The 14,733-nt window shown below is 36.1% G+C and overlaps 1 protein-coding gene across 1 annotated transcript; it reads left to right on the forward strand.

Moving 5' to 3' along the window:
• The first annotated feature begins 1,605 nt into the window (after positions 1-1,605).
• Positions 1,606-2,943, forward strand: LOC148268592 (LOB domain-containing protein 2-like). The gene is made up of 2 exons (XM_088214707.1): positions 1,606-2,345; positions 2,694-2,943. Exons 1-2 carry the CDS (start codon positions 1,730-1,732, stop codon positions 2,711-2,713), a joined length of 636 nt encoding a protein of 211 aa, XP_088070833.1. The 5' UTR covers positions 1,606-1,729; the 3' UTR covers positions 2,714-2,943.
• The last annotated feature ends 11,790 nt before the right edge of the window (positions 2,944-14,733 follow it).

Here is a 14,733-nt window from a genome sequence, read left to right on the forward strand (position 1 = left end):
TTAATTGTCATAATTATTCGTTTAGTTAATTTGTAAATCATTCAAAAATAATTCAACTATTTTAATTTTTTAAAAAAATAAAAGAAAACTAAACTTTTAAAATAAATAAATAATATTATAAATTAAATTATTAAAAAATTAATATTTAAATTTTAGAGAATAATTTAATAATTAACTCGAATTTTTATATGTAATAAAATCTTGTGTTTCTTCAACTTTTGGTCATATTAATCTAAAAAAATTAAAAGTTATCACGATTCGAATTAAAAATTTGATCATATTAATCTACAAAAAAAATTAGATCTAAAGGTGTATTCTATTAACACTCTCGATTTTAGAATAGTGTAATTTATACCTAACCTTCCCAAATGAATTTCGGATTGAAATTTTTACATATATTTTTTTTAGAATTAAGTATATTTTTCAAAAATATTTATAAATTATATAATGCAATTTTCAAAGATAGTATGCTAAATTTCCTTTCAAAAGTCAAAAATTTAGATCAAATATATTTTTGTAATTTTAAAGTTTTGGAGGGAAGTGTAGATATATCTTACTATATATATTTGGCATCAAAATTAAGAATAATATTTTTAAAAAAATTGTGACATATTTGTAAGAATAAGTTGGTAACCACTTAAAAGGTTTTAGACAAATAAATAAAAAATTAATTATGTAATTTTAGGTGACCGTTAGATATAGTTATGATAATCCATTAAATTGAGTCAGAATTTTGTAAGAGAATCTTAAATTTATAATATCTCAATCAGGTTCGATTTGTCTTAATTTCAAAATCTAACTTAATTTCAGTACCTATCTTCATCGGATTTGCTATTCTATATGCGCACCTAGGTTTCTCTCTTTTATTTTATCTCTGTGGGGGTGCACTACGAATTTATTTATCTATAAGTTATTTTAGTCGTGTTATTATTTTTCTTTATACATCATGATTTTGTAATTACAAAATATAATTGGGATTTGCATATCCATTCATGAGGATATGTTTTCATTGAATTATTTTTGTATTTTTTAGTTTTTTTATGTAAATTATTATGGATTTAAAATAAAAATATATATTTTCTTGTTTAATTTCCACTAGAATTATACTAAATTTTGCTATATACGGTTATATTAGGGTATAATCACCTCATGTCTTGACAAATTTGCATTCAAAAAGGACTCCTATACATAATATGTACATCCATACGTATATATTTGTTTTAATTTTTTGATTTTTTTATTACACAGATATCTAATAAACTATGATTTGTATTCTTTGAAGTTTAGATTTCTTTCCTATTGAAAAAACCTTCATATGTTTAGTAATATTTTACCTATATACATACATGTCTCTTCTTCTTCATATTCATATGAGCGACCTAAATCCTAATCAACCCTTCCCAGAAAGCTTTTGGTATCAAGGTAACAATCTTTTCATGCCCCCATAAATCTACTTTTTCTTTCTTTAATTTTCTTATCTTCCTTTTTTTTTCATATTGTTTACAAGACACATTCTTTTCATTCTTATCCAAACAATTTTTCAAAAAGTTCGTATATATATGTGTAATCATATATTATGGTTGAATTTCTTCCCTATATGCATATATATTTTCTTTTTATTTGTTAGTATATTCTTTCCTTTTTTCCTCTCTCATGTATTGTTTAACATATATGTTAAAAATAATATATATTTTTGTATTATTTTCATGATTTTTTTGACCGCTTTAGGATGCAAGGGGATAACGAAAACAATTCAAGCAATACCATCGGGGGTACACATCCACCATGTGCCTCATGTAAACATCAAAGGAAAAAGTGCAACAATGATTGTATACTGGCACCATACTTCCCTATAGATAAAAATAGGGAGTTTCAAGTGGTGCATAAAGTGTTTGGAGTGAGCAATGTTCAAAAACTAATACGAAATTTGAAAGGCGATGATCAGAAGAAGGCTGTGGAATCTTTGGTTTGGGAAGCTTCTTGCAGGCAAAAAGATCCAGTACAAGGAGCTTATGGAGAATACAAAAGAGTCTGTGATGAACTTACATTATACAAGAATCAAATTCAGATGATGCAGTTGCCGGGACAAGGAGCTACCATGTTTAAGCTCGGGATGCCAATGATGGGTTGGAATGGGAATCATGAAATGATCAATAATAATAATAACAACAACATGCTCAATTTTAACCAAGAAAACAATAAGTTAATATTTGACTCCAACACCTACTACTACCCTTCTACTAATATTGAGAAACTAAAGAATGATCATGTTGGTGTTACTGTTACTCCTCAAATTCAACAACAACAACAAATGCAGTATCCAATTAATCAGTTCTACCTTCCTGGTAAATTTTAATTAATCCCTATATATGTATTTAAATTATACATACTACATATATATAATAAAAAATTATGTGATTAATACATATTATATTTGACCTTATTATTTTAACTAATTGATTATTTTTTTGATGACTTACTGAGACGGAGATTGTGCGTTCCTACATCATCATTAGAATATTGTGTTATGATTGGCATATATGTGTCAATTAATGAAATATATAGATTTTCAATTTTTAAACTGAGATTTAATATTTGGGAATACATAATCTACACAATTCATAAACGTATTCTTGTGTATGTATAAAATAAATCATGGTTTTTATTTTATTTCACTTGCTTAATTATTGTAGGTCAATTTGGTCCGAACTGATGGCAAGATCAAGATGATGGAGAGTGGAGAATTAGAGAAAGAAAGCATATTTTGGATGAGGAAAAACATAGGACATGATACAAGAAATTCATATCTTTGTGTTTTTTTTTTTTGGGTTTTATATCTTTTCCTTGTTCTCCCTAAGTATTATGTTTAATTTTGGATAATGTTATTTTCTCATAAAATGTAAAGGCCCGAACTAAAAAAAAAAGATTTATTATCTAAATGCGGAAGCGAACAATAAAGTTAGGATTTAGATTCCTATTGGAATGCCCAATAAAATTACGGGAATATCCATTCTACATTGACTCATAAAAAAAATTAAGAGATAATTAAAAACAAATAAAGAAATATCCTAAGGGGTTAACCTCCACTAACATTTGAAAGGAGTTCGGGAGGTGAACTACTCACAACCCTCTTACTGATCGGGATCTGGATCTTGGTCTTTTTTTATTTGAAATGGTTAATAAAAGAATGAGTTATATTAGCTTAATAAGGATATCATACTAATCACTTATATGAAAAATCGAAGGTTGGTAAAAATCACAAATCAACAAATGGAGCCCTTAATTTAATTAAATACATTTAACATTAAAATATTTATTCCATACTTACCGTTACAGGTTTTTCAAAATCAACCTATGAAGATAAATAACTAGATGACATTTTAATTTCATGCATAAGATCTGTAACTCTTCCTTTTAACCTACTTATTAAGACCCCTGAGGGTTCATAAGGATATCCCCTTACTAATAAACTCAATATCTAGATTGACAATTAATCCGGCCGTTTTTATACCCCGTCTGGTGATGGGCGCCAAACATACTATGGTCTCGATACCGCATCTGGTATTAGGGTGAACCATATCTCCCAAAATATTTCGGTATGGAACTTCTCAATGCCGTCAGACTAAGATAATGTCCACAGTAGGGTTTCCTTTTCCTAAATACGTAATAAGGTGTTGGTATGCGATTGGTGGTTGTTAGGATGATGAGGATCTATAGATGTGAAAACTTATTGGGTACCCTGAAAAATGGTGGACGGACCCAGGTAACCAAATAACTAAATAAATAAATAAACAACGCAAGAGGAACAAAATAAAGCAGATGACCGAGGACACAGTTTAAACTACCAATTTAATGCACATAATTCAATAGTAAACATTTTAAGTAATACAGGAGAAAATAAACAGTAAACTAGGGCAATCGTACACGGACCAGTTTTGGCTCTACTATTGACTTGTAATTATTATTAGAATTTTTTTAATTTTCACAAAATGTGGAATTATTTATTTTTAAGCCTCAGTTCACTATAACAGAGAATAGTGTGAGGGATCCTTACCCAAATCAGTGTTTCGAAATGCTATGCTACCTACTACACCTCCTGACGGGCCCCAGATTTTCCTAAATTTTCTCTGTAGAAATCAAAATACTCGTCACGTACTCAAAAATACTCTAAAAATCTAAAATCAGTGTTAAAAACCCTGTCCAGCCAATTTTAAGGTTCTGGAACGGCAGCGTCACCGTGCTCCAGCGCTGATTCTGTCGCCACAGCGACAGTTCACCTCAATCTGGCCGGTTTTAGCTGATTTTATACGTATTCTTGTAAAAAAATAAGTTAAAAAGCCTTGGTTGGCTAGAAAGAATATAAAAATTGAACCTACCGGTGGGGGGGGTCTCCGGGTGCGAAGGCTCTGCCAGTTCTCCTTTGTAGCTGGGGTTTCTTCTTCGGCTAACATGCATAGAAAGGGACAGTGAACACAATGGTCAAAAAATCGTGTGAAACGGGAAACAGAAAGGGGGTCATCGGAGAGGGTTTAGGGTTTTGGTCGCAGCGGCTCCGTCGAGCTTTGCTCACAGTTTTCGGTGCACCCGCCACCTCTTTTGCTCCGATATGGTCAGAGGGATGCTCGAAATTGAATTCTGAGCAGGAAGGAGAAAATTTTACCCTTTTTGGTGGTCAGCGGTGACTCTGATGCAGGGGTGGCGAGTGGTCAGTCTCCCTATTCGGTGTCTAGTTCTTCTTCTCTAGTGAGGGCATGTGTGGCTAGGGTTAGGGTTCTTTGAGACACAATATTTAAATACTCATCCCGTGTTGATCTGGGCCATCCATTTCGGAATATGTGATCCTCTCTCGTCAGTTGGATCTATCTTATTCAGAAAATGAATCTGGGTCGCATGATTAGATTGAATCTAACCGTCCGATCTCATCTAAAGAGGGAATGTAACACCCCAAGTGTATTATTTTCTTTTATTTATTTTATTTTGTAAATATTAGAATTTTATTTGATTTTTTATTTAATTTAATTTAATGAAAATAAAAATAATAATAATGATAAAATTGTTTAAAAATATTATTTGGATTTAATTGAAATTGATTTTAGGAAAAAAGGGATGAAAATTTGGATTCTGGGGGTGTTTTTGAAAAGAAAATCGGAAACCGGAGATCAAAACGTAATTTAAAAAAGTTGTGCCATGTCAGCACCGCGTCAGCAGCCGCGTCAGCGGCCCGGTCAGCAACCCCAGCCAACCAGGACGCGCTGCGTGGCAACAAAATGCTGACCAGGGGACGGGCCACGTGGGCGATCCGCGTGCGCACGATCGGACAGCTCAGATCTATTCCCGCGCGCACGGACGGCCCAGATCAAACGTGCGCACGGACGGCCCAGATTCATGCGCACGGACGGCCCATATTCAATCAGGAATGGACGGTCCAGATTGCATCGCGATGGACGGCCCAGATTTAATCCCAATTAAATCGCGATCGAACGGTCCATATTTAATCTTGATGGACGGTTGAGATTAAAAGGCAAAGGGTATAAATAACCCCACCCACACCTGACACAAAAACCCTAGCCGCCAGTGCCTCGGTGAGGCGCCGCCGTGCCGGAATTGCGATATTGGCCGAAAGGGGCCCTAGGTCTGATTTGGGATTTTTTGGGACACGTGTAGGTACTGGTAGTGCGTTTCAGTTTTCCAAAAAAAATTCAGAAAAATTAGGGACAGCCCGTAGGCGCACTGTAGAGTCGATTTCAGACCCCGAAACAAGTAAAGACCCATCACCCTATTTTCTATCACGGTATTAAAGCTAAATAAATAATTAAACTGTACTGTGTGACTTTATAGATGTATAATTGATTAAGGTTGCCAATAGAGCCCGAGTCTTATACAGTGTTGGTCTGATTATTGTTTGATCTAATTTTCAGTATTAAATGTAGCATGACGTTTGATGTAATTATGTTATGGTCTCGTAAGCATGAATCATGATTTCTTTTATTATGGTTTGTATTATGGTGAACCCGATACTGTGTTGTCTTGTTTGGTGTCAATTACTGTTTTGCACGTTTTTGTATGTTTGGATGATTGAAATTAAGAAAAAAGGCAAAAAGGTTATGTGAATTGATAAGTGGATAATGTAGACAGCCTGACTAGATATCCTGGGAGATAGTGGACGGACCGGGTCCGTAGGGAACCCTACCGGGAACGTGGTCTCTCATACCAGACGGGGTATGGAGACTTTATGTATTTTGGCGCCCATACCGGATGGGGTACGGGGACGGCCCGTTTCACCCTCATACCGGACAGGGTATGGGGACGGCCCTGGGATCAAGTTGTAAATATTAATGGTTCACGTGTATAGAGGACCCCCTATGGATCCCCAGGGATACTAGTAGGCTGGTAAAAGAAGAAATATGTTTCCTGATGATTGAAATGTAAAGGTGTGATATATGTTATGTTATAAAGTGTGTATGATTTAATGATATTATAAGGTTATTATTTTCATATGTTGTTTTCATGGATATCGCCGAGGTAAGTGGACAGTAAAGGATTTTATTACTGATAAATGAATTTGTTATAAATTATGCTATATTGGTCATTTTTGTTTTTTACCCACCTTTACTTCTGTGGCAGTGAGATAGTATGATGTCTTTACTAGACTGGTGTATCTCATCCCTTATTTAAATATTTCAGATCAGGAAGACGTTGTTCCCGAGCCCGTTCCGCAAGAAGACGGCGAAGGGGACGCCTAAAGACTTTATAGCTATATTTATAGTTTTTATATCGAGTATCTCTCTTAGTTAGTTTGTTCCTTCATGTTTTGAGTACGTTTTGGTTATTGTGTAAGGGATGTTAATCAAAATTTTTATTACGCTTCCGCATTTGACATTTTTAATACATATATTCCATTTAAATTTTTAGGGCCGTTACAGGGAACGCATCTGGGCTGTTCACGAGCGCGAGATGACATCTGGACCTTCGAATTACCGAGCATGTGGATCGCTCGCGTGGCTTCCTACGTGGTGTTGATGTTAGTGAGGTTGCCACACGACTTGCTCTGGTTTGCTAGGGCTGTTGACCGGGTCGTCCCACGCGGCCAAACTTTTTTTTTTATGTTTTAATCTCATGTTTTTAATTTTTCTTTCAAAAATACTCTCGAATTTTAAATTTTCATCCATTTTCTTCAAAATTATTTTCAATTTCATTCATAATCTATTTTTTTTTCAAAAATTCAATAAAATTAAACTAAAATAAATAAAATTGATTATTTCTATAATTTAATTTTTTTATAAATGAAATAATAAAGAAAATCATCCCAGGTCGATTTTCGAAACTGGGTATTACGACTCTCCCTCCCTTAAGAAAATTTGGTCTCTCAAATTTGTCACCCTCTCTCTTAGTTAAACAAGTGGGGATACTATGCTTTGAAATCCAATTTTAGCTCCCAAGTGATCTCTTCTCGTGTGTGATTATATCATAGGACTTTGACGAAAGGAATCTCTCTGTGGCGAAGCACTCTGCTCTTCTGGTCTATAATACCTACTAGTACCTTCTCATAGGATACATCCTCCTTGGGTGAAGGGGGCTTGTGGGATAGAATGTGTGAGGAGTCTGGGTTGTAGTTGCGTAGCATGAACATATGAAACACATTATGGACTTTGGATAGTTGTAGAGGTAGTGCTAGTTTGTAAGCGGATGTAGCAATCCTATCTAAGATTTCAAATGGCCCAATGAACTGGAGATTTAATTTTTTTCTCTTACCAAACTTGCTGATTCCTTTGAAAGGAGTGACTTTAAGAAACACTCGATCACCTTTCTCAAATTCCAAATCCCTCATCTCAGTATCCGCATAACTCTTCTGTCAGCTCTGAGCTGTCTGGATGTTCTTCTTGATTTCAACTATCTTGATTGTAGTCTCTTCTACAAGATCTGGGCCAAACAATATTTCATCATCCATCGCTTTCCAGCAGATCAACGACCTACAGGATCGACCATATAATGTCTCATACGGGACCATGTCAATGTTTGCTTGATAGATGTTGTTATAGGCGAACTCTATCAAAGGTAGGTGATCATCCCAATGGCCCCCGAAGTCTTTAACACAAGCTTGGTGTAACACCCAAGTAAAAATAAAAATTTTATTTTAATTATTTTTATTTTTATTTATTTGATTTTTATTTAATTTAATTTAATTTATTGAAAATAATAATAATAATTATTATAAAATTGGGTAAAAATATTATTTGGATTTAATTGAAATTGATTTTGGAAAAAATGAGAGAAAATTTGGATTCTGATGGTGTTTTTGAAAAGAAAATCAGAAACCGGGGGTCAAAATGCAATTTAGAAAAGTTGTGCCACGTCAGCAGCCACGTCAGCAGCCACGTCAGCGGCCTGGTCAGTAGCCCCAGCCAACCAGGACCCGCCGCGTGGCAAGGCAACGCTGACCAGGGAACGGGCCACGTGGGCGATCCGCGTGCGCGCGATCGGACGACCCGGATCTGTTCCCGCGCGCACGGACGGCCCAGATCAAACGTGCGCACGGACGGTCCAGATTCACACGCACGGACGGTCCAGATTCAATCAGGCACGGACGGCCCAGATTGCATCGCGATGGACGGCCCAAATTTAATCCCAATTAAATTGCGATCGAACGGTTCAGATTTAATCTTAATGGACGGTTGAGATTAAAAGGCAAAGGGTATAAATAACCCCACCCACACCTGACCACAAAAACCCTAGCCGCCAGTGCCTCGCCAGAGAAGAAGAACCAGACACCGGAGGAGCCGGCCGCCGCCACCAGCCTCCGCACCGAAGAAGTTTTCGACCGCCGATCGAGATAAATTTTCTCCCCCTTGCTCGTTTTTTGATGCTGAGTCCATCTATGGCCAAACCGGAGCCAAACCATGGGCCAAACGGTCGGAAAACCCAGCCGAACCCAGCGGCGCTGCCGCGCCCCTCCGATGAGGCCCTTCCTGGCCTTCGTTCGATGCTAATTTTATACCACTGTGATCACCGTTCTTTTCTCTATAGGTTGATCGGAGCCAAACATCAAAACGCGACTCACGCCGGAGGAGCCGCCGCACCTGAGAGCACCGTCGCCGGTAAGTCTCGATTTTTCGTGATTTTTTGGCCCACCGAGGGCCCTAGGTTTGTTTTATCACAGGAACTGATGCAAGTGTGGCCAAATTCGGCCGAAAACAATCAACCCGAGGGAATCGTAGGTACCAGTAGTGCGGACACGTGCAGGTACCAGTAGTGCATTTCAGTTTTCCAGAAAAAATTCAAGGAAATTAGGGACAGCCTGTAGGCGCACTGTAAAGCCGTATTCAGATCCCGAAACAAGTAAGGACCCCTCACCCTATTTTTGGGTAAATATATGCTTCAAACACTTATAGTCTATATAAATCTTAAAAGTCTCCCCATATAAGTAGTGGCACCAGGTTTTCAAATATGGATAACGACAGCAAGTTCTAAGTTGTGAGTGAAATAATTCTTCTTATAATTCTTTAACTGCCTGGACTCATATGCTATGACATCCCCATACTGCATCAGAACACAACACAACCCCAAGTAGGAGGCATCACTATACATTATATATCCACTTGTCCTACTCAGTAGAGTCAACACATGTGCAGTAGTCAACTACTTCTTGAATTCTGTAAAACTCTTTTCACAATTCTCATTCTACTCAAACTTGATGTTCTTCTTTGTAAGTCAAGTCAATTGAGCAGTTAGACTAGAAAATTATTCCACAAATCTGCGGTAATATTCTGCCATTCCCAGAAAGCTACAGATTTCCTTAACTGAAGTTAATTTTTTTCAACCAAGTATTACTTCAACCTTTTTAGGATTCACTAACACCCCATCATTTGATGTTATGTACCCCAGATAGGTAGTCTGCTCAAGCTAAAACCCACACTTGCTCAGTTTTGCATATAACTTTTTTTTAGAACTTGTAAAACCTGAGTCTGGTGATGAGTGTGTTCCTCTCTATTCTTTGAATAGATTAGGATATCATCAATGAATACAATGACGAACTGGTCCAAAAATTACCTAAAAATTTTGTTAATCAAGTCTATAAAAATGGTTGGTGCATTGGTTAATACAAATGACATGACTAGAAACTCATAGTATTCGTACCCTGATCTTTACCTAATGGTTACCCGAACGAAAGTCTATTTTAAAGAAAACATTGGTACCCTACAATTAATCAAAAAGGTCATAAATTCTAGAGATGAAGTACTTGTTCTTGATCGTGACTCTATTTAATTCTCTGTATTTAATACATAATCTCAACATCCCATCCCCTTTCCTTGCAAATGTGACTCCAACACCCTAAGGAGATACACTATGTCAGATGAACCCACTATCTTGTAATTCATTGATCTGTTTTCTCAACTCTTCCATATCAACATGACTCATGTGGTAAGGACAACTGAGATAAGCTGGGTGTCAGGCTAAATATCTATGGTGAACTCAACTTTCCTGCCTACTGGCAGTTTGGGTAGTTCATTAGAAGACACATCTGGGAAGTCTTAGACTATAAGGAGCTCTTGAATACAAACTTCTTTTTAGGTTTGCCTAATATAGAGAAGACAACCGAATTAAAGCACTATATGATAAGAAAATGGCCTTGAGAAAATAATATTTAAAACTTTTATTAATTTGTAAATGACTCTTCGTTAGTAGACTTGAATACAAGTTTTTTGTAGAAGCAATCTACAGTGGCATGATACGCCGCTAACTAGTTCATTCACATAATTATATCAAAGTCTTCCATATCTATCTCTATCAGGTCTACACTCAGTTTTCTATCTACTATGTCTACGACACAAGCTTTGTATATAATCTCTTATAGTAGTATACTACTTTTAGAAGTAGACACAAGCAGCACAGAATCAAGTTTTTTAGATAATATATTCAATTTTTTTACAAAATTATGTGAGACAAACGAATGTGAAGTACCAATATCGATAAAAATATGTGAAAGGTAATTACAGATAGTGTACGTACTTTGTATCATGTCCGGATTGACTTCAGCATCCTGCTAGGTGAGGTTATAAGCTCCGCCCTTGGTAGGAGGTCTGACCTAATTCTGATTTCACGGGCACTCTCTCACGTAGTGTTGGGCACTCCCACATATGTGGTAGGTATTGTTGAGACGATAGTAAGGTCGATCCCCATAATCCTTGCCATAGTCTTTGGCAAGTCCTACCGCGTCCTGTTGTTAGAGCCTGAGGAGGAGCCTAAATTACTGGCCTAGACCTCTTGTTTTGTTGAACCGGTATAATGGGTGTTGGTCTACGGTGTGAAACCAGGAGTCTGAAATTTTTCACTGTTGGAGGAAAGATACGAGGGTTCCTTTCAACTAGTTGTGTCTTGGCCAGAATGACTAAGTATGTGTTGAGCTCAAATACGTACAACTGTTGTCTGATCTCAGGACGGAGGCCCCACTTGAACTTCCTTGCCTTTTTTCCTTCATTCATCATACTCTCGGGAGAATACCGACTAAACTCTTGAAACTTTCGGGTATACTCTGATACAGTTATATCATCTTAGACTGGGTGTATAAACCCAAGTTCCTTCAAATACCAAAGGTGTTATGGGAGGTACTCTGCATTGAAGGCCATTAAGAACTGTTCACAAGTGACTAGAACGAGCAGGGTGGCTTGCTTGAGCTCTAAATCTTTCTACTGCGAGGATGGCTCAAATTGTGGCAGCAGGGGAGGGTCAGACAACTCCCTTATTTCCTCCCGAACTTACTGGGCAGAGATAAGTCTCTCCATCATCTCAAATAGTCGATAAACATCCTCTTGAAACGACCTATCCCTGCCTGCTCGATTTAGTGGGGGTCTTCCTCTCCTCATATCCTTGTACCTGTATTTTATAAGGAATGGTTGAGTAATAGTTTGTATTTAGTATTTTTAAGTCTGTATGTAAGGAATGGTTCCGAGGAACGTGGCTCTGATACTAACTATAAAGGCTCGAACTAGAAGAAAAAAATTTATTATCTAAATCCGAAAATGAATAATAAGTTAATGTTTACATTTGTTACATAGTAAATTAGAATGCTCAATAGGCTTACAAGAATGTCCCTTCTATATTGGCTCATAAAAAAAATCAAGAAATAATTAAAAATAAATAAATAAATATCATAAGGAGCTAACCTCCACTAATTCTTGAAAGAAGTCCGAGAGGTGAACTACTCAAAACTCTCTTGCTGATCGGGATTTGGATCTTGGTCTTCTTGATATAAAATAGTTAATAAAATGGTGAATTATATTATTCCAATAAGGATATCACACTAATTATTGATAGAAAAAATTGAAGGTTGGTAAAAATCATAGAATAACTAGTGGAGCCCTTGATTTAAGTAAAGACATTTAACATTAAAACGTTTATTCCATACTTACCGTTATGGGTTTTTCAAAATCAACTTATGAAGACAAGTAACCAGATAATATTTTAATTTCATGCATAAGATCTATAACTCTTCCTTTTAACCTACTTACTGAGACCCCTGCATATCCATAAGGATATCCCCCTATTCTTAAACCCAATATATAGATTGACAATTAACCCGGCTGTTCCCATACCCCGTCAGGTGATGGACACCAAATATACCATCTTCTCGATATCCTGTCCGGTATGAGGGTGAATCATATCTCCCAAAACCTTCTGGTATAGGACTTCTCAGCCTCGTTCGACTGAAGTAATGTCCATAGTAGAGTTCCTTATGTACCGGACTCATCCATTCTTTCCTAGGGTGCCTAGTAAATTGTCACATATATAAATCCTCATCGTCCCAACTGACACCAATCGCATACCAACGCCTCATTACATATTTACAGATTAACCTAAAAGACATCTAAGTAAGCAATATAGTTTATGATAACCGAGTAACCGAATAATTAAATAAACAAATAAACAATGTAAGGGAACCAAATAAAGTAGATAACTGAGGACACAGTTCAAACTAGCAATTTAATGCACATAATTAAATAGTAAATATTTTAAGCAATACAGGAGAAAATAAACAGTAAGCTAGGGCAATCGTACATTGACCAGTTCTAGCTCTATTATTGACCTGTACTTATTATTAGAATTTTTTTAATTTTCACAAAACACAAAATTATTGATTTTTAAGTCTTAATTCATTATAATAGAGAATAGAGTGAGAAATTCTTATTGGGATTGGTGTTTCGAAATGTTGTGCTATCCACTACGCCTCCTGATGGGGCCCTAGGTTTTTTTAAATTTTTTCTACTGAAATCAAAATACTCGTCATATACTCAAAAATACCCCAAAAATCTAAAACTGGTGTTGAAAATTCTTTCCAGTCAATTTTAGGGTTCTGGCATGGCGACGTTGTCGTGTTTAGCTCCGGCTCTGCCACCACGGTGGCGGTTTGCCTTGGCCTGGTCGGTTTTAGCCGGTTTTACACGTATTCCTGAGAAAAAATACGTTAGGAAGTCTCAGTTAGCCAAAAAAAAATTAAAAAATCGAACTTACCGTTGGGGGAGGGGGGATCTCTGAGTGCGGCGGCTCCACCGGTTCTCCTTCACGTCTAGGATTTCTTTTTCGGCTAACCTGCATATAAATGGATGATAAATATAACGGTCAAAGAATCGTGTGAAATGAGAAATAAAAGGGGGTCATTGGAGAAGGTTTAGAGTTTTGGTCCCGGCGGCTTTGCTGGGCTTTACCCACAGTTTCTAACTCACCCGCTATCCCTTTTGCTCCGATATGACCACAAGGAGGCTCAAAATTGAATTCCAATAAGGGAGAGAAAAATTCTACCTTTTTTGGTGGTCGGCGGTTGCTCTGGTGTGGCAGTGGCCGGTGGTCGGTCTCCTTATCTGATGTCTGGTTCTTTTTCTCCGGCAAGGGCAGGTGCGGCTAGGGTTAAGGTTTCTTGAGACACAATGTTTAAATATTCATCCCGTGTCGATTTGGACTGTTCGTTCAGAGATACGTGACCCTCTCTTCTTCGTTAGATCTATCTTATTCGAGGAATGAATCTAGGTCGCACGATTAGATTGAATCTTATTGTTTGATCACGCCTAAAGAGGGAATGTATCTGGGTTGTTCACGCGAGCGAGATAAGATCTCGACCGTCGGATCACTAGGCACACGGATTGCTTGCATGACTTCTCGCGTGGTGCCAATGTCAGTGAAGTTGCCATGTGACATGCTCTAGTTCACTAGAGCTGCTGATCAAGCCATCCCACGTATCTGAACTTTTCTTTTTTGTATTTTAACCTGTTAGTTTCAATTTTTTTTTAAACCACCTATTGAATTCAAAATTTTATTATTTTTTTAAAAAATTATTTTTAATTGTCTATAATTTATTTTTAAAAAAAATTTAATAAAATTAAACTAAAATAAATAAAATTAATTATTTCTATAATTTATTTTGTTATAAATAAAATAATAAAGAAAATTATCCCGATCTGATTTTCGGACTCAGATATTACATAAAATATGCTAGATTTTCATGTATTTATATATTTTTGGTGTGATTTATATACTATATTGTCATGTATTTATATATATTAGGTGTGATTTTTAGTCTCAAATTAAAGAAGATATAATTATTGTCTTTCCCATTAGATTACGCATTACTAATAATTTTAATTTAAAAAATTATTAATTTAATGGTATTATACTTGGTTTATAATTTTTAAAAATTTTATTTATTTTTTACATTGTTAAAAAATAAAAAAGAAATTACTTTTA

The sequence above is a fragment of the Carica papaya genome, chromosome 3, assembly GCF_054855325.1.
Source record: "Carica papaya isolate Zhongbai chromosome 3, ASM5485532v1, whole genome shotgun sequence".
Classification (NCBI taxonomy): Eukaryota; Viridiplantae; Streptophyta; class Magnoliopsida; order Brassicales; family Caricaceae; genus Carica; species Carica papaya.

Excerpts from the sequence above, each read along its gene's own strand:
- LOC148268592 (XM_088214707.1), top strand. The coding sequence starts at position 1,730 with ATGCAAGGGGATAACGAAAACAATTCAAGCAATACCATCGGGGGTACA. Across the intron at positions 2,346-2,693 it reads TAATCAGTTCTACCTTCCTG|GTCAATTTGGTCCGAACTGA; the intron begins GTAAATTTTAAT and ends TAATTATTGTAG.